At 34.3% G+C, this 20,524-nt stretch overlaps 1 protein-coding gene across 2 annotated transcripts in view; it reads right to left on the minus strand.

Annotated features, from left to right (window-relative positions):
* LOC108362063 (uridine phosphorylase 1) overlaps positions 1 to 20,524 on the minus strand; it is a 116,704-nt gene that overhangs the window by 67,299 nt on the left and 28,881 nt on the right. For both annotated transcript variants that reach the window (XM_017614900.1, XM_017614899.1), the window contains exon 2: positions 8,372 to 8,461. In XM_017614900.1, the coding sequence (XP_017470389.1) occupies positions 8,372 to 8,424 (53 nt within the window). In that variant the 5' untranslated portion in view covers positions 8,425 to 8,461. The remainder of the gene's footprint in view (positions 1 to 8,371; positions 8,462 to 20,524) is intronic.

Genomic DNA, 20,524 nt, shown 5'->3' on the forward strand with positions numbered 1-20,524 from the left:
ATAACAAATCGGTTGACGCATTCTATCATTTCAAGCATTTCATACAGTCAACATGGATTTTGCAAGGGCAAATCAACTTCTACAAATTTACTTGAATTAACATCCTATATCTCAAAGGCATTTAGTGAGAGCAAAACTGTTGATGTTATATATACTGATTTCAGTAAAGCATTTGACAAAGTGTGCCACTCGTTGCTCATCTATAAACTTGATCTTCTTGGTCTTCCACCTAATTTTCTACGTTGGATCTCTTCATACCTCTATGATAGATCACAAAGGGTATTATTTAAAAATACTATCTCTGACGTCATTGATGTTACTTCAGGAGTCCCTCAGGGTAGCCACCTAGGCCCGATTCTCCTCTTGCTTTTTATAAACGATATTTCTACAGATATAAAATTCTCCAAAATTTTAATGTATGCAGATGATGTAAAACTTTATAAATCGTACGTTTCAATTGCAGAAAGGTCTTTGCTACAATCAGACTTAAACAGCATGGCTTACTGGTGTAAAGTAAATCTTATGCCTCTAAATCTTAAGAAATGTAAAGTAATGTGCTTCTCGCGAAGAGCTGTTCTGCCAGTTTCTTATATTTTGCTATGTCGCTGAGGTCTTCAAAATGTTTAAGAAGCTGGCTTCAAGGCGACATTTGTCGACAAAATGATGTCGCTGTCGTTACGTCGTGAAGTTGCAGTCGTCAAAGTGTTCCGAGCTTTAGTTTTTAACTCAATAAAAGAGAATACTTCATAACAAACGGTGCAAAAAGGATAAAGGAATGATAAAATTATGAAACAAGCAAAATAACCACTTTATTTAGATTATGGGTGCATAGATATTTTCATATTTAGGTATCTACATATGTACGCATTTTAAATGAGATTGGTCTCTATACAAAAAAAAAAGAGTTTCTAGCAACTCTCCCTAATTTAAAAGTTCATTCAGAGAGAACTTAAGAGCTATACAACTTTCGGTCCTAATCACGGGCAAAAGGAAAAGCAAAAATTTGTTTTTGAACTGTTTTTATTACTGATCCGAGTCCAAAGTTTGAAATACATATCTTTTTAAGTGGATATTGAGCCAAAATATTTATCTATTTCAAGGCATTTTGAACTTATGAACCTTCTTGGACCAATAAAATAAATTACCTTAACTTCGAGGGCACAATACTCAATTAAGTTAAGTTAAAATTTCATTTGGGGAAGTAATGAACAAAGAGTACACAAGTTAAACTATTCAGACTGGATCATCCAAAGTGCTTCATCGATGTTTATATACATATGTATTTTCATCGTATTTCGTGACTTCAATACACTTTCCTCAATTCCTACATGAATAACTTAAGAAAACAGAAAACCTCCAGCTCCAAACTTTCCAGCTCCAAATTAATTTTATTTCAGAAATTCCACCGTGATGATGAAATCAATTTTATAAATATTCGGCAGTTACTTTTTGTCGTGTGTTGAGCCGAGCTTTTCCTACAGTTAATGATGCGCGTCACACAAATGGAGAGCTCTGAACCGTCAATGTTTTTTAAAAGGTTTGGCAATACCCGCCCAACCTCTGATAGAAAAAAAGTGTTTCTTTTATGATTTGATTCTGTGCAGACTAGGGGTGAGACGTGAATTATGCCGATAGCTAGTACGAAAATTGGTAGCAACTTTCATGACTAGACTACGGTTTTTTATGCAGAAAACGAAGCCTAAAAATATGTACCACTTAACTATAAGTTTGTATACAGTTTGTTTGTAGTTATGTGGTACATGTTATTAACCCTCCGATGAGTGACAGTGCCGATAACGTTAGATTCGTGAGAAGGTCCTTAGGGACCTACAAAGAGTTGCTCGATGTTTCGACTGTACATGTGCAACTTCTTTGGTATTTATGTTGTCTTTTGATTAAATTAACGTCCTGCATATATATTAGGAATGAAATAATTTGAAGAACAAGTGAAAAAAAAATCAAAACATGAAGACAAGTAACTTGTTATTTCTTCTAAAATTGTACAAGGTCCCTAGGGACCTTCTCACAAATCGAAGGGTTAAGCTTTGTTTTCTGCATAAACACCCGCAGTCTAATCATGACAATTCCCGATGACTAACGCACGGTGATGGTCGCCATCGTATGAATGACTTTGTGTAGTACACAAATCAATAAAGCTAAATAATAAATCGGTCATCCATGCTAACATAAGTATGTATGTACATATCACAATATAACCAGTAAACAACCTTCGGTGAATTTGGCGACTGCCTTCCTCGGGGATGAATATGCTAGGGATGAAATTATTGGTAACACGCCTTCCAAGCACGCAGGGTTGCTTTTAAGAAACAAAAAATAATTAACTCCAAATAGTTTCAAAAAGTTTAGTGTAAAACGAAATTTATTGAATAATTCCACATAAAATGGTATACATAAATGACGCATTTTCTAAACGATTTAAATTAAACGCATTTGCGAATTGATAGAAAAGTACTACGGATTGCAAATTTTTGTTAACTATGAGGTGAATGAAAATTTTCAACCCGGCCTGATGGTTTGATTCTATTACTAAGGCGTCTAATAAATTCATGGCTTTTAGTTCTAGAAGAATGAATGTCAGTAAAGACAAGTCTTTTTCGTATAATTTGTGATTTTAATTGCTCAACTTCTTTTGAACCAGAGCAACTGTCAAAAATTTCCAACAGTAAAAAGTTATGAATTGGCACAGCAGAAATGTAAAATTTTCTCGCCATAATAAAAGGTTTTTTCAACAACTTTTCTACTATTTGACATGAAATTACTATCTCAACGCTCGGAGCGCGGCCACTGAGGGCCTTAGCCAACTGATTAAAAAGAGAAAATTTGGAATGACCAAACAAAAATTTTGAGATTTCTCGTTGTGAATACGAATGCCATAGTTTTTACCTAGCTCGTGGGACTACGCAAAATTTTGACAGCTTGTAAATATGTATACACATAAAGTTGTTGGCGGTAATAAGGAGTCAAAATTAAAATGGAGAAAAGAAACAAAAAGCGTAGGTAAGTTGTCAGTTATAAATAAATCCAATTTATTTGCGAATATTTGTTTATTCTTTTTATTGAAAGGCAACCACTCGGAAAAGCTTGTGTTAATTATATTGATAACAGAACCTGCCAGCTCGCACGTTGTCTAAATTCTCAAGTAACATAAAGTCCACAAAAGAATAAGTACGCCATGTAAAAATTTTAACAATACACAAAAATAAAGCTTTCGCACGAGCGTTTGTTTGGTTTTTCAACACCATTTATAATTTTCTTTTAATAAAATCACGATTTGACAAATACTTAAATTTATTTATCTAATAATAATACAGCACACAACCCTGAAATCTAAGAAAAAGTCTGAGGAAGGCCATTAAATAGCAGCACACAACCCCGTGCCTTCCTCAGGAGTGAATATAACTACAACAACAACCCAAAAAGGTTGGTTACTGTCTATACTGTGGTACATATTTTTTTCGACTGGTGATTATGGTAGAAATCTTAGGTTTCCAGAATATATGCACCAGCTAGGTTTATGATTGCTTCATTGTGGAGAAAACAGAAATTCGATTTTATAGCCACCAATTTCATGCGCTCCATATCAAACTTACAAAGGAATATAAATATGTACATACATGGGTATGCGATTATTCGCCTTTTCTCCAAAACCGGCTTTCGAGTTACTTGAAAAATTATAATTCGAGTAAAACCCTCTTCCCGATTTTCAAATTAAGTAAAAACCGGATAAATCGGATTCATTTGACATAGTTTTCATACATTGGAAATGCTTATGTTGTTTGAAGTCATTACCAAAAATTATAATAAAACTATTAATAGAAAAGATAGCTTTTATTTAGAAAAGAGCAGAGCAAAACTAGTTTAAAGTTTTTTTTTGATCAAAAGTAACACAAATAATGGAAAATTATTTTAATTTATTTAATATTTTATTGCAGTTTTTCCGACTTCTTGAGTAGTGCTCTTGTTACCATAGCGGAGTGCTTAGATGTGCCTGCTGCCCCTCGGGAGCAATATAAAATTTTTTTTTCAATTAGCGGTAGCCCCTCGGTAGACAATGACAAACCTCCGGGTGTACTTCTGCCATAAAACAGCTTCTTCGGATGTGGAGTCTCTCCATTTGTGTCACATCAAGAAGTAGAACACGAATTTTAGGAGAACTAACATAAAAACTCTTTTGGTTTGTAAAACCGAGTCAATCACCCCAGTACATACAAAAATATACACACATCTCTATGTATATGCTGGCATGAATAACAGTCGTAGCATCTAACAAAACTTCCTAGTGGTTGTAAATGAATAACATTGTATATTATGTACTACAGAGGGGCACGGGACTAAATATTTAATCCCGATCCCGCCCATCCCAAAATTTAATTTGTGGGTCCCGAAATCTATCACTAAGAAAAATGCACATGTCTTTCAAATTCATTTTAAATAATAAAAAATAATGAAATACCTGTCCACTTCCGATTTTTTGGTTCTTCATCGCTGTTCGTTTTCGTCTCAATAAAACATAAAATAGTGCATATTTCATAAATCGTTTTCTTCTGAATTTGTAGTTTTATCGGGAGTGTCGAGAAAGGATTTTGGTCCCGTTCCCGCACACCAAATTTTTACAGACCTTCCCGATACCGCACCTCCCGGCCAATTAGAAATCGGTACCGTGGGTATGGCGGCTCCCGACTTGCCGCGCCCATCTCTAATATGTACCCATGCATTTTAAACATGTTTATCTCTTTTCGATTGAAACTCAATTTAACTATTGGCTGAGTACTTCACAGGTTTACAAACTGTTCAGCTCGCACTATTGTCTGTTGCACACAAGTGCATAAATAAATAAGTACTACATAAGTTCAATGCGTAATATGAATACTTATAGTATATTTATACCCAATGAACCATATGACAAGCGAACTGCAATAGTGCTTAAGCACAAACTTACATCAGCAGCTAGTTTTAGCCTTTTTTCTCACACACATTTATAAGGGTGAACATAAAATTAAAATGTGTGTCAAATGACCCTAGAGCATATTTTAGTTTTTTTTCTTTAAAGTGCATTAACAACTAAACAATAATTACATGAATGTTCAAAACATATATTTTTTATTTATTTATATTTCATCATCATCATCATCATCATCATCATCATCATGTCATCATATTTTGTGTTGGAATTTTTGCAATTTCTGAGAAAACGTGGGCGTAAACAAAAGTGTACCACAATTTTTTGCCCTTTCTGTGAGAGCTCAAAGCTTCCAATGGCATCGGTCTCATAAATAAATTTTTGACGCGGAGATGGAAAATATAGGATTCCGAATTTCAGCAAATGAAAATTTTGGGAATGTCATAATAATTCGCCAACTAAATATACGCCAAGGATATCCATAAATATCCATAAATAATTTTGTCTACCTAAATTGTTGAAATATCGCCCAGTGCGAAGGTTCAGTTTCGACAACAATTGCTGCTTCATGCTTTACACTGGCATTGGTAAGCTTGTTATAATATTGTTCGTTTGGTTTACTAGGTTCTTTCTATGTAGGTACTTTATGAGAAGCATAGTAACAGGCGCTATCAACGACGTGTGAAGGTTACCTTTGCAAAGGGTAATCTTAGCAAGACAATGGCGCCAGGAGCTTTACATACACGTATGTACATACATATATATTATACATACACATTTTGTAATGTTCGTCGGCCTGCATGAGTTCATGCTTTCTATGAGCATTAAATTATTATTATTTTTTTTTTTAATTTTAAGGCCCGTTTTTTCAAGTAAATAGGTTTTAAAATTTATCTGGCTTTTAAACACAAATTTCGTTCTGAATAAATGTGTTTAAAGGGCACGTTAATTGTAAAACCTACAAGAGAATACAGCACTAAGATCAATTTTAATCTGTTTGCTTGCTGGACAAACTAGATTTTTTTAAGTAGAACGTAAACGATTTTATTTTGTTGGTAAACTGATTATTAAATATTAACTAGGGATTGTGTATTTCCACAAAGTGTTCAATCCTCGAAGACGTCCAATGGATATAAGTATGTCACAAATTAAATGGAAAATTAGGTTAATTGATTACCCTGTGGAGAAAATCTCTAGTTCTGAACTGGGCGCCTCTAGTACATTTAGACCCAGTACTGGTTCGCGATAAATCTCTTTTGCATGCAAGCAACTGGCGAATTTAACATGGCGATGTCCTAGGAAGTGTCAATTGCCCCCCGCTGCATCCCTTTTTCGATAGTTCCAAACTAGTCCTAAATTCTATAGTTCCGAACCAGTTCTAAAACCGACAGACGAAAGAAAAAAGTATCATGGTTTTTCTAGCTTTTCGGTTCTTCCGTGTGCGATTTTACATTATTTTCAAAGAAAGGTTTTTTCAATTTGAAATTAAATTTGTTTGAATGATTGTAAGAAATGTACGTTTACATACCTTACTGTAGCTGACTTTGTAGAGGTGCTCGCTGTTATTGGTTATACTCCGGCCCAAGGTGTTAATATGTTAACACAAAGCTTTGTTTTGTATTACCAAACTATGAAATAGCATCTGCGAAGTACAGCATAGAAGCGTATTTGAACGAAAAAGCCGCCGAACACATATCTATGTAAAGTAAACAAGCCCCCCGCTGCATCCCTTATTCGATAGTTCCGAAATAGCTCTAAATTCGACAAATAGGATCTAGTTCGTTCTGCATCCCTTTTTCTATAGTTCCGAACCATTTCTAAATTCGTCACTTTAGATATAGATTTATAGTGAAAAAAACTGAAAAAATTTATTTCTTAAAAGTACCACTTTTCGCCGATTTTGGACTGGTGGGGATCTAGTTCCTACCGGACTAGTTGCTTTTTGGCAATAAAGACCTAGTACGGAACTAGAAATTTGATTCACTAGTCCACGGTTTCCCTGCAGGGTAACTTTGAGTAAGTGTAATGTATTGGGAAAACTTTGGCTATATTTTTTCTCAGTCTTAACTTTTTCAAGAAGCAAACTCCAAAATTTTTTACCACTTTTCCTGCGGTCCAGCCCATGATAAAAAATAGGAAGGTAGAACCGCTGAGAGGAATTTTTTGAATTCTTGACGTTTGCAAACAATTTAATTTTAAAATTTTATACACAAACTCACACACACATTCTCGTTTTCAATCTCAACCAACAACAACTTTGAACAATTCCTTTTTTTTTACTCTCAATTTTGTATGATTTTAAAATGTTGGCAAACTTCAAAAAAAAAATCATGGCCGACGAATTGAGAGAACTGTTTTACCTTAATATGTTTTTATCATGGTCCAGCCTTTCCATGCCATGCCAACCATATTATTTACTGGTTTACAATACAGAAAGAAGTCATCTGACTTCCAACTAAATAAAAGATAACCGTAAAATGCAGAACTGTAACATTTGCATATATTTACATTTTTGTCTGCTGGTTTTATTATTGATGTTGGATTGACTTCAAATCATTATAAGATACGCAAGTACAGGTGTACTAATAAGACTAAATAACAAAAGTATGAAAGTCGTTAGAACTTGGAAAGGTAGCGATGGCTGAAGTTAAAAGTGTTACAGTTTTGCCCGCCAATGTATTTGAAATAAATAGTGGCGAAGGAAATGGATTAGCAAGAATTCATAAAAGATGGTGTTACCAGAGCAGCTGGATTTTCGCCTCGGTGGTTCTTAATGTCAAAAGGATATATTTGTTGTAATCCTTAGTGGCACAGTGCGTAAAATTTCTTAGTATAATTTTTGTTTTTGTACTCCTGCTATCACTTTATATGATTTCTTCTTTGGATGAATTGTATTTTTATTTAAAGCAACAAAACTGTATTTCACGAGAATAAAATATTCAACAAAAAACCTATACATGAAAATGGACCCGAATCACGGCTTCCGTGGTCGAACGAACCTGGATTCGAATCGATGAAATAAATTGAACACTGTTTTTTCTCCAATACAATTTGATTTGAAAAAGCAAACTCACTACCGAATGCTTAAAGGAAATTTCTAATAAAATTTGATTCGATGACGGATGCCCTGATTTGGACCCTGTATTAATTTAAACAATTATTCTCCGTCAGAGTCAAGCTTTCATTTTTATTTAAGGTTTGTTCGATGGCTAAATATGTGTGTTTATTTAAATCTCTTTGCTTTTTTTCGGAAATTATTGGTAGATTTTTAGCCTTTGTTGGTAAAAATTGTAGAAAATATAATATAGCTAAAAAGTTGGTAGATCTACTAATGAAGGGGTAAAGTCCGTGCATTAATTTTACATGCCAATTCGACTACAACAAATTTGCTTCGAATAATTCTTTGTACATATGTATGCGATTATGCACTGAAATTAAAAATACACTTACTCATCAAGCTCCTCCTCAGACAAGGAATGGCTGTTACCGCTTAAAAGTGACATCTTGAGGATGAACTGCTTATTATCCAAAGTAAAATATCTGAAAGTTAGACAATGATACAAACACTTATTAGTATATAGTATTAGTACATACATCTACATATCGATGGCTGAGTAGAAAATCGACCTATGTCGGCAGCCAGTTCGCCCTAACTCAGAAAACTTTTCAAGAACTCCCTACTTCAGAATTTGATTGAAGAAGGCCCTATCTCAGAAAATTTTTCAACAACGCCCTATTTCAGAATTTGGTTGAAGAACGTCCTATCTCACAATTCGGTTCAAAAACGAACCCATCTCAATCGAAAATACATTGAAAATGAGCTGAGATATGGTGTTATTGAAACGAATTCCGAGATAGAGCGTTCTTCAACTAAATTCTGAAACAGGGCGTTGTTGAAAAATTTTCTGAGATTGGGCGTTTTGGAACTGGCTGCCGAGATAGGTCAATCTTCCACACAGCCATCGATATACAATATATTATGTATTTGTTAAATGAGAGCTTTTAAGTTGTTGATATAAATATTGATAATTACGAATGTAAGTACTATACATAGCAAACATGATACAATAATTTTTAGAAGGTATTTTCACTTTTTCTTATCCGCCATGTAAGCTATCTGACAGAAATCGTGTTTCGAATTTTTTGTGGTACCAACCTTTTCAAAAACGTAATCCAGCTTTTGACGTGGGAAAAATAAAACAAAGCAAAGCCAAACATTCATATGTATGTATTACTAGAGAAATATGCAAAAAATATTTAATAATTTTCTTCGTAAAAAATGCTGAAAAAATTAACTACTGCTTCCGTGGATGTTGCACCACCCGGCTATAAGAGCCAACGCACACCATAGACTTTATCGGGGCTCGCTTAAAATATGTATATGCAGATGTATGGAGTTGCGGTCAATACACCAACTTAATCGCTTCGACTAAATAGTTGTGGTGTAACGGAAAGACTGGCGAGACCAACAAAACCTTCGGCCGATAAAGTCTGTAGTGTGCGATGGGTTTAAAGCATTTTAAACAAGAAATATCGCCGCCGCATTTTATATGGTTTTTATTCATGTGATTCCCTGTGGGGAAAATCTCTAGTTCTGAACTGGTGCGCTTCTAGTACATTTAGACCCAGTACTGGTTCGCGATAAATCTCTTTTGCATGCAAGCAGCTGGCGAATTTAACATGGCGATGTCCTAGGAAGTGTCAATTACCGCCCGCTGCATCCTTTTTTCGATAATTCCGAACTAGTTCTAAATTCTGTTCCAGTTCTGAAATCGACAGACGAAAGAAAAAAGTATCATAATTTTTCCATCTTTATGGTTCTTCCGTGTGTGCGATTTTAAGTTATTTTGGAAGAAATGTGTTTTCAATTTGAAATTAAATTTGTTTGAATGATTGTAAGAAATGTACGTTTACATACCTTTAGCTGTAGCTGAGTTTGCAGAGGTGCCCGCGGTTATTTCTTAGATTCCAGATGGTCCCAAGATGTTGAAATGTTAACGCAAATTTTAGTTTTGTATTACCAAGCTATGAAACAGCATCTGCGAAGCGCAGAATAGAAGCGTATTTGAACGAAAAAGCCGCCGAACACATATCTATGTAAAGTAAACAAGCCCCCCGCTGCATCCCTTATTCGATAGTTCCGAACTTGTTCTAAATTCGACAAATAAGATCTAGTTCGTTCAGCATCCCTTTTTCTATAGTTCCGAACCATTTCTAAATTCATTACTTTAGATATCGATTTCTAGTGAAAAAAAACTGGACTAGTTCCTTTTTGGCGATAAAGACCTAGTACGGAACTAGAAATTTGGTTCACTAGTCCGCGTTTTCCCTGCAGGGTTAGCACTGGCAAGAATGTATGTATGTGTATGTTAAATATGTATATGTATATTAAAAATGAAGTGATCAGTTTTGAAATATATAAATATTTATATGTCCTGCTAAAAAATATCTAAAATTATAAACGAAAATCCCCAAGTCGAATATCGCAGCACTGACCTAATTACGTGTTTGTCACAGACACGGTTTATCTCAAAAATTTTAAAATGAAACTACCTTCTAAAAATTATTGTATCATGCATAGCAAGTTCTCATGTTTGTAGTTTTTTTTAACCGACCGCATAACTTTGGACCACGTTAACCGATTTCGAGATTTCTTTTTTCGTCGGTGAGGTGGTACCTCAAGGGTGGTCCCATATTAATTTTGTTTAGATCCGATAATTAGAGCGTGAAGAAATTAAGAATAATCTTAAATTTTTATATGAGAATTGAAGTCGGTTTTGTTTTTGCTTAAAAATTACTTTTTTTTCTTAATTGTCGTACACATTTAAATTAGGCCAATTTGAAAGAGCAAGCCCTTAGCCATAATAGAGGTAGTTTTACTTGTTTTACATGACATTATGATACGAGATTATGGAAGCACCTCGACAAAATTTCTTTAACTTAGGCATCTTTTGTGAATTCATAGAAGATTTTTTAAAGGCAACCTACGTAAATCATACATCGAGCCCTAACCGCCAAAATAACGTAAGAAACATTTTTTTTAATTCTCTTTTTGATGCAGAAATGCATCTAGATGCTCAAGGAATATTTCTGCATCAAAAAGAAACAAGTAAGAACAGCGCTGTCTTCCGCTATGCCGAAGGCTTCATACCTTTCATGAACATCTGCAAATTTTACTTTGACAGATTACTGCTTTTGAATACATCTGCATACATCGATAGAGGAGTTACATACTTATATAAAAAATCGCATCTAAACAATCAGAGGTATGGAAGATGTACCTTATATTAGCACCAATCTAAGTGATTTTCACTGCTATATGATGCGTATGTAAACCGGTAACACAATTTACTGGGTTTAGTTTCCTACATAAAGGAGATATATCGCAAAAACTGGTATCTGAACAATCAGTGGTATAGGAGATAAAGCTTATACAGCACAGATTTTGACGATTTTCTCAGTAGACTTTGTATTATTATTTATAAAAAATATCTTACGAAATTTATCGGTTTTAGCTGTTCAAATAAAGGGGTTTTACAGTAAAATCCCATATCTGAACAATCAGATGTATGGAAGATACATATATGTTATAGTCACCCGATCCTTGTTATTTTCACTGTAAGTATTCTGTTAATAATGAGTGAAAATGGTGCGAAATTGCATGTTCCTAGCTGCATAAATGGACGAGTTATGATAAAAGACCTCATATCTGAACAATCAGTTGTATGGGGGCTGCAGGTTATAGTGACCCGATCTTTGTTATTTTCGCTGTAAGTCTTCTGTTGATAATGAGTGAAAACAGCGCGAAATTTCATGGTCCTAGCTACATAAATGGATGAATTATAACGAAAAATCTCATATCTGAACAATCAGTTGTATGGGAGCTATAGGTTATAGTGACCCGATCTTTGTAATTTTCACTGTAAGTATTCTGTTGATAATGGGTGCAAGTATTGCAAAATTTTATGTTTCTAGCTGCATAAATGGAGAAGTTATAGCGAAAAATCTCATATCTGAACAATCAGTTGTATGGGAGCTATATGTTATAGTGGTCCGATTCTTCCGGTTCCGACAAATGATTAATACATTATAAAAATACACCCACCTACCAAATTTGATCCGGATATCTCGAAAACTGAGAGACTAGATTGCATACAAACAGACGGACAGACGGACATGGCTAAATCAACTCAGCTCGACGTTCTGATCATATAAGTATACATTTTAATGGGTCTATCTCTTTTTATTCTGGTACTTACAAACATTGGACCAAAGTTATAATACGATTTCATGCTCATGAAAGGTATAAAAAAAATGTAGCTTACGATTTCTTTGAAAGCACAGAAATAAATATGTATTTTTAAACCACAACACATCCAAATTGCACTTTGCCGGAAATTCGCTAAATTCCTAGAAATTAACGTACATTAACAATTTATTTGAATTCATATTTTCTTATTTTCTCGCTGCTACCAACTTGCACCGCAATTTATCAAAGGAAAATTAAAGCTGTGCCTAAATTGGATTCGCGTGGTTAACCGCAATTTTATTAACGCTGAAAATTAAATAAGTAAAACGGGAAACTTGATGACTTCTATAAAATGAATGAAATTTTGCTGCAACATAAAAGTATATGTATACATCGATATCTACAATGTATTTGACAATACAGCTTTAGGTCGGCTCACCCGCTATTCGGGGAGCTCAAATTTCAAATCACTTCATATTATAGTTTTAAGTAAAGATGTAATCTATACGGAGCGGCGGAGGAGACGACCAGCCTTTTTGTAAAGTTATTAAAGTGAAGTTTATTACGCATACTTAAAATTCGTAAAAAAAATTAGACTTGCTTTTTTCGCCAACCTTTTGAATTAAGCAAGAAATGTTGTTTTTTAATTAATTTCCACCGATTCTCTCTAGTATTTGTTAATAAAAAACAAGTTACGCAGCACTGCATGAAAATTTTAGTGGCATTACCTCAAAAACTTTATCGGCTGTCTGATAGACGACTGTAACGGCAGTGGTGCACAACCACTACATTTCCTTATCCGCTCAAGGTGCCAGCAATGCTCCTCATTTTATGCACCCACCACATTTTGTGAATACGAATGTAGAAATGTATGACATATGTGCATACATAATAGCACACGTTCAAGCACCTAATTTCCCTGCAAAAATATAAAGAGCAGGTGGTCCACTGGATCGTAGCTTTTAAGTATGTGCAAGAGGACCAAATTGCATACTATAACTTGTTATGCTGACCTGGACCACTTCAAACGTAGAAAGTGATATATGTGTTGAACACCACCTCTTCGTTGCCCATTGGCAATATGATTCGGTTTCGGAATGTGCCATGGTCCAAAAGGAGAAGTTGTCTAGGTGCTCCCATGTTATACAGCAGTGGACCAGAAGTGGTCCCTTTTTATGCAACGTTGGACCAGAGGTGGCCAGGTCCAATGACATGGCAATGTTAATGTAACCATATTTTCTCCATATATTTGGACCATTTTGGTTACTTATGTTGGTTAAAAGGTAACGTGGTCCTGTACTAGTATTTAACCTAGTTCCACTTTTTGCAGTGTGTTTACAGCTGGCAAAGTCTTGCGATGAGTAGAGGGTAATGCTTTTTGTTTTGACCTTAATTAGATTGTGAAGTGTACACGTGTAATTTTGTGCCGCCCTTTCGGCGAGAGGCCGAGGTCGAGGTTGAAAATTTGGAAAATGAGTGTATCTACATATGTAGTGTGTACGTATATCTACTTACATGTATTTCTTCGACAATCAACAACGCAGCTCTGAAAATATGAAATTTCGAACTGCAGTATTTATGATTCTTTTAGTTGTTGTTACATATGCGCACATTACAAGTTATGATTCGAATTTGAGACATCAAATGGATTAGAAGGTCGCTTCGGTAGAAAGCACCCAGTGCAATGCATTTTACTGCGAATTTATGTACGCTAACTTCAGCCGAATGTAGCTACATACATACACATACTCGTAATAATCCTTAGTACTTAGTTACTTTTCTGTAGCTTTGCTCCTCAAAATCGTTCGTTTCCGCTTTGCTACTTTGTTTCCGGCGCGTAAACCCGCAAGAATTTGTCACATTTATCATATTCATACATACATATTTTTCCCCTGAACTACCTGCGATATGTACGTTGGGGGCCACGTGGAACCTTCTAGAAAGACTGAATTTTTCATATTACCATGTTAAAAATTAGCTTCAATTCAAGGCATATCAAACAGGTAGTAGCATTAGAGCAAAAACAACACTCACGGGTATTTTGTTGTTGCTTCTGGTATCTCAAATGTCGAAAACTGTTCTCATTTTTGTTGTTGTAAATCGAAGTGTGCCATGTGAAATACAAAAAATAAAAAATAAAAATTTGAAATTGGAAAAAATAAAAAATTGTTGCAACTTTCTTTCTTAATAACTTCGTCATTGGGCGCGTTTCTAAGACGTAACTGTTGCTAAACTGTTGAGTGTTTGTTTCAGAAACGCACAGTTGAGTAGTTCCGCTCAGCTCAACGGTTGGCAACTTTACGCCATTTTTTCCATCATAAAATTATTTCGCTACATGAAGTCAACAATTTATATAAGTCAAAATTGATGTTTCCCTTTCGCCAGTTTTCATAGAAAATTCAAATAAAAAAATAATTTGTCTGTAAATTGCTGACGAAAGTGGCTGTTAATAAAATAAAATGCAGGTACAAATACATATATTAAAAATAAAATAAGAAAAACTCCATTATAAATCCTGTGCTATCCATATTTTTGGCTTAATTTTTATTTTTATTTTTATTTTTGTGCTGTTGTATTTAATTTTACTTGTTTACAAATGTTTTGGCAGTTAATGTATCATCCCGTTTTTAAGACGTAACTGTTGAACTCAACACTTGACGGCATTTCAGCAACAGTTGAGGTAAACAGTTGCGTCTTAGAAACGCGCCCATTGTTTGCTTCTCGATGCATTGATACATCCTATGCCAGGCCCAGTTCTCAGTGTTTGTGCTGCTAAGTTGGGTGAACGTTACCAAAACTGCTATTAAATCGTTTATTTCGTATGAAAAAAGGTTTCACATGCAACTAGATTTTGAAAAGTTAGAATTTTTGTGAGAAGAAACTAAAAATATTTGACATTTTGGAGATCAAATAACTTGAACAAAATCAAATCAGTGGTTCTACTGATACTACGTGTTCAATATGCCTTGCTTCAATTCAAAATTTTTGTTGTACTAAAATTTAATAGGGTACAAAACTGCGTACTCAAAATCTTTCTAGAAGATCTATTTAAGAAGTTGCAAATTCATTGAATTTTTCTGAGTTCTGCATAAAATTTAGACATTTTATTTTTATTTTTTTGTTGTAATATGAGCTATGTTTTTTATAAAAAAAACTACCGAGAAGTAATTGGAACAAAAAACTTTGCAAACAATGTGAAAAGTTCTCTGTGTCAATTACTTTTATCCGGAAGGGTAATTTTGAAATATTTTAACTGTGTAATGGACTTTATTAAAAAACAATTTCGACATTTCATTAACCCTTCTTTTGGACTCAATAAAATACATATGCAGATTTGCTAATTATAGACTAATTTAATACATATTTAATTTTTCGCAGCGCAAACGTTTTGAAAATTGACTGAAAAATTACTCGGAAAAGCCTCGAGGATAATTGGAAATAGAACCGAAAAATGACTCGAGAACGTTTAGAAATATGAATGAATTATCATTCGAATAAGACACACAAATGAATATAAGTATGACTCGAAAAAGAGGCGAAACTGATCAGAAAAGTGGGTAATAAACGACTCATCACGAAAAGTCGCGGGCAGGGTACGATTTTCTATCGACAAAATAGTCTATATGATCAATAATTTCAGAAAATGCTGGATGGGTGGATATTTATCGAAAAGGGGTTCATAAAAGCTTAATTTCCATACTATTGTAGAATGTACGATACTATGTAGGCGGGTTGCCACTTGTTTAAAAAGTCAAATTCAACTAAATTCATTAGTGCGATAGATAGTGATTACGAATTTGCAGTACGGTACATCGATTACACTTGCCGTAAAAAGAAACACGGTAGTTAGTAGTACCAGAACCAGCATCGAAATATCCAGATCAAAGAACGAAATTGATAACAAAAGTTTCACGTCAAAAATCCATATGATCGAGGGCAGCTGAAGATGAGATAGTGGAGTTGATTATTTCGCCATATTTGAAGATACATACATACTCTACCAGACCTGACTATAGTCCAAGACCAGACACGACAGACAGAGACGACTAACGCAGTCTCCAATACATTTAAATATTTCACCAATACATTCAAAGCCACATGTCAAAATTTACACACGTACAGGAAAGATATGTTACACATAACATATCTATAACACGATATTCTGTTAGATTTTTCATGTCGCCCTTAGGAAATTAACGTAAACATTCTATGGGAGTATAACATGCATTTACGTTACAACTCTGCGTTACATGATTCGTTATATAACGCGTAGCATTCTTGTAGAGTATGTATGTATGAGTATGTAGGAAAAATTTTCTTTTCTTTCCTACTCATTTCGCGAGCTTTTTGACCTTACCACTTACAAACGAACAATGCACGCATACGAGTAAGAACCCTTTCTATCTACACAGGTGTATAAGTTGACAAATCTCTTTTGGCTAAGCATTTAAGCTTTCTCTATCTCAACTATGTGCAGCTAAAGTTCAAGGCTTACATATATATTTCCGCCGAAAATTCATATCAGCTCACTTGTAAAAATGTTACATAGATTACTGTAATAATTCACATGTATGCTAATTTCCGAATCCACCCACCCAAAGCGAAAAAAGCAACAAATTATTTTCGATTGCCTTTTAGATTTAAATAAAATATGGTTTAATGAATACTATTTGACAATACATAAAATATTATATAAACAAGTAAGAAAGTCTAAGTTCGGGCGAAGCCGAACATTAAATACCCGGCGCAAGTATTAAATATATAAATTGTTCACTCGGTCTACGAGAAATGTGTATGGGTCTTCTCCTCAGAAGGCGTTGCATATTTTTTTGGCACAAGCCTTATTCATTTAGCGGTGTTTTAGCGATAGAAATTTTAGGTAGCGATTTGTAGAATCCCACTGCTGATTCAATTTGTGTTTATTCCCAATTTTGTTTATTTTTCTTTTCATAGGATTAAATCTACTATGCTTTGATTCTTGGAGGGTGGGAACAAGGATTTGTATTCTGAGTCAAGCTATTCGAGATTATTTTTCTTGTAGGTAAAATCATTGTGACTAGCTGACTGATTTTGTTGACGACTTTAACAACTGCAGCTTTTGTGTTTGGTACGTTTCCCTATATGGCACATAGGGCCGCCTGGTAGATTAGGCAATGAAAAAATGTGAAGGCCGGTTTTTTAAACTGACCAACTAATCCTTCGGTTTTGTCTATTTCAGTGTTTGAGGTAATGTAGTGTAATTTTTTCATTGTCTCTGAAAATTTTCCATAAAAAAAGTTAAAAGTTGGCTGACAAATTTGAAATTCGTGGAATTTTCGAGAATTGCGCACAAAGTTTTAAACTTTTATTTACTGTTCCATCTTCTCTTTGCGTTTCTGTAAATGTTTAAAATGCACTTCTGTACGTATGGGAGGTTCCATGAGAAAGTGAACCTTAATGCAAAAATTATTTTTTTTTTGTAAAACTAACAAACGTGTGGATAAGACATTTGTAAATACCCTGAATCAACCAAAAAATAACAAATTAAGGGCGGTATTGTCACTTGCAAAGCGAATGAATTTGGCGAAGCGAACGGTTTGGCGAAGCGAATGGATTGGCGGACGCAACTTAAATATGCATAAGAGTGTTCGCTTTTACCAGCTTGTGCAAGTTCTTCGCATCGCGCACACTTTTAATAGGCTATGTGGGCAAATCTCCGGAACCGTGTGCTTTTGTGTCACTCACTTTTAAATTAATTTCATTAAAGTAATTATACTTTTTATAAAAAACGTGGGCCATTTTGATAACAAATGTGACGAGTTCTTGTAACTTATTTATTTTATTTTTTTTTTTTCAACAATCAAAGTAATTAAAATAACAATTTGTACGTGTCACTTTGTTCTTTTTTATACCCGAGCGCACTTGTGCACAAGGGTATTATAACTTTATTCACATAACGGTTGTTTGTAACAGGCAAAACGAATCGATATAGATATAGACAAATGTATACATAAATGATCAGAATGAAAAGAGAAATCGATTAAGCGGTGACTGTCTGTCCGGCCGTCCGTCCGTCTGTGCACACGATAACTCGAGTAAAAATTGAGATATTTTAACAGAACTTGGTACATGCACTTCTTTTCGGCGTAGGACGGATGGTATTGAAAATGGGCGAAATCGGACAATAACCACGTCTACCTCCCATATAACGGTAATTTTCAGAAATACGAAAACTGCGATATTTTAGTAACTACTGAAGATAATTCACTCAAAATTGACATTTAGAATAATTTTTAGACGAAAAATAAGAATATTAGAAATTTTTGGAAAATGGGCGTAGCCACGCCCACTTACATATGTATATCTTGGTAACCGCTGCACCAATTTCTTCCAAACTTGGCACAGTTGTTGACCCTGGTACAGCATACCAAATAGCCGAAAATTTTTAAAATCGGACAATAACCACGCCCACATCCCATATAACGGTAATTTCGAGAAATACGAAATCCTCGATAAATCAGTAAATATAAAAGCCACTTTATTCAAAATTTATGATTGCAACAATTCTTTACCAGGAAATACGTTTATGATAAAATTTTGGAAAATGGGCGTGGCACCGCCCACTTATGATCACATATATGTATCTCGTTAACCGTTCTAGCAATTTGTACCAAACTCGGTACGGTTATTGTGCTTGCCACATAAAAGTAAAGCACTGAAAATTATTGAAATCGGACTAAAATTACGGCCGCTTTTCATATAACGGCAAATGCCTGAAATGCTTTAAATTTCAATATTTCGAAATTTAATGATGCTAGTTTACTTAAAATTTATACACCCGGTTATCATGTAGCGGTAGCTTTCGCAAAGGTGGAAAACATATATTTAATACTTGCGCCGGGTATTTAATGTTCGGCTCCGCCCGAACTTAGACTTTCTTACTTGTTTGAGTATGACTTTTTCAGCGCAAAACCGAGATATTCAAAAATCAAAACAAATAGTAAATGTAATATTGGAAAATGCATTATGCGTTGAGAAAAATATGTGCTCCTCATTGGTCAAAAAGGTAAGTTCTTTTTCATATGCACCTTCAGCGATTACTAAATTGTTCTCATTGGTTTATACATATGGGCAAATCTAAAAAAACAGGTAACCTTGGTGTTATTTAGCTTTATTTTCGCTGTTGGAAACTATATCAAGCTGGTTGCTTTTGGTATATTTCATTGACATATATGTACTTGAAGCCTCAAAAAAAATTGGATCAATTTGCTGCATAACTTTTGATTTATAGGAGTTAAAATTTAAAAAAAATAATGAAAACAAGTGAGTTATTCATGTAATATTTAAGAGGGGCAAAATTAATTATGTCATAACTTTTGAAGCCCACCATATTCTGACTTGAAATTTAATGGGCATTTGGCACTTATGTGCGTACTTCATATGTAGTAGGTAAGAAAAGTGTGCATTACAAAATAACGAAATGGCAAGTAAGTCAAAGTCTGTAACTCCACGTTTCACAATTTACAAAAGTTTCGGTTTATCGCGTATAGTTTTGGAAGCATTTAATTTTAGGAACTTCATAAATATGTGTTGTATTCTACAAACAATTGCGAATAATTTGATACCTTAGCAAGAGGTGTGCTTTCAGAATATACCAACTTTTAAAGATAAATAATCTGCGGTCTTGAGCGTAATTTTAATTCCAAAAATATCTGAATTTAAGGCACATTTGGAAAATACGTTTAAACGATCTAAATATTCTATACTAATAGTCCTTATAACGTTCCATATACCTGTAAACTGCTTCAAAACAATGTTCTCTAGAAGTGTGTAAAAACCCCGATTTAGTACTTTTAATTATGCTCCTTCTTGTAGTCAGAATATTTCGAGCGTGGTATCAAATCAAATTTTCGACAAACGTTCTGAAATTGAACTTACTTAATTGAAGTCTTCTAAATTCAATGGCGTCCCCAGCTTTTTCCGATTGTCACCACTTTTGGAGATAGCGGTCCTTGAAACTTTGCTTAAATTTGACCTATTTTATAATAAAAACTGCTCTCAGTTTTGAAGATATTTTACTAAAATGCACATGCTTGTATTTTAATATTTCCTTCACTATCTCATAAAATAATAGAAATCGGTTCACTCTTAAATCTAACTCCCATACAACTGATTGTCCAGAGACGTTGGTTTGCGTTATAACTCCTCCAATTACGCAGGTAAAAATTTAGTATAGGTTCACTTTAACATAACGCATACAATTTATTAATCAGTTATGAAGTTAGAGTTATAGCGCAAAAACACATAGGTATCTGAGTAATCAGTAGTATTGAAGCTATAGGTTAAAGTGCACACACTTCGATAATTTTAAGGAA

This window comes from Rhagoletis zephyria, unplaced genomic scaffold (genome assembly GCF_001687245.7).
Source record: "Rhagoletis zephyria isolate East Lansing unplaced genomic scaffold, Rhagoletis_zephyria_1.1 Rzeph_scaffold_00921, whole genome shotgun sequence".
In the NCBI taxonomy this organism is placed as follows: domain Eukaryota; kingdom Metazoa; phylum Arthropoda; class Insecta; order Diptera; family Tephritidae; genus Rhagoletis; species Rhagoletis zephyria.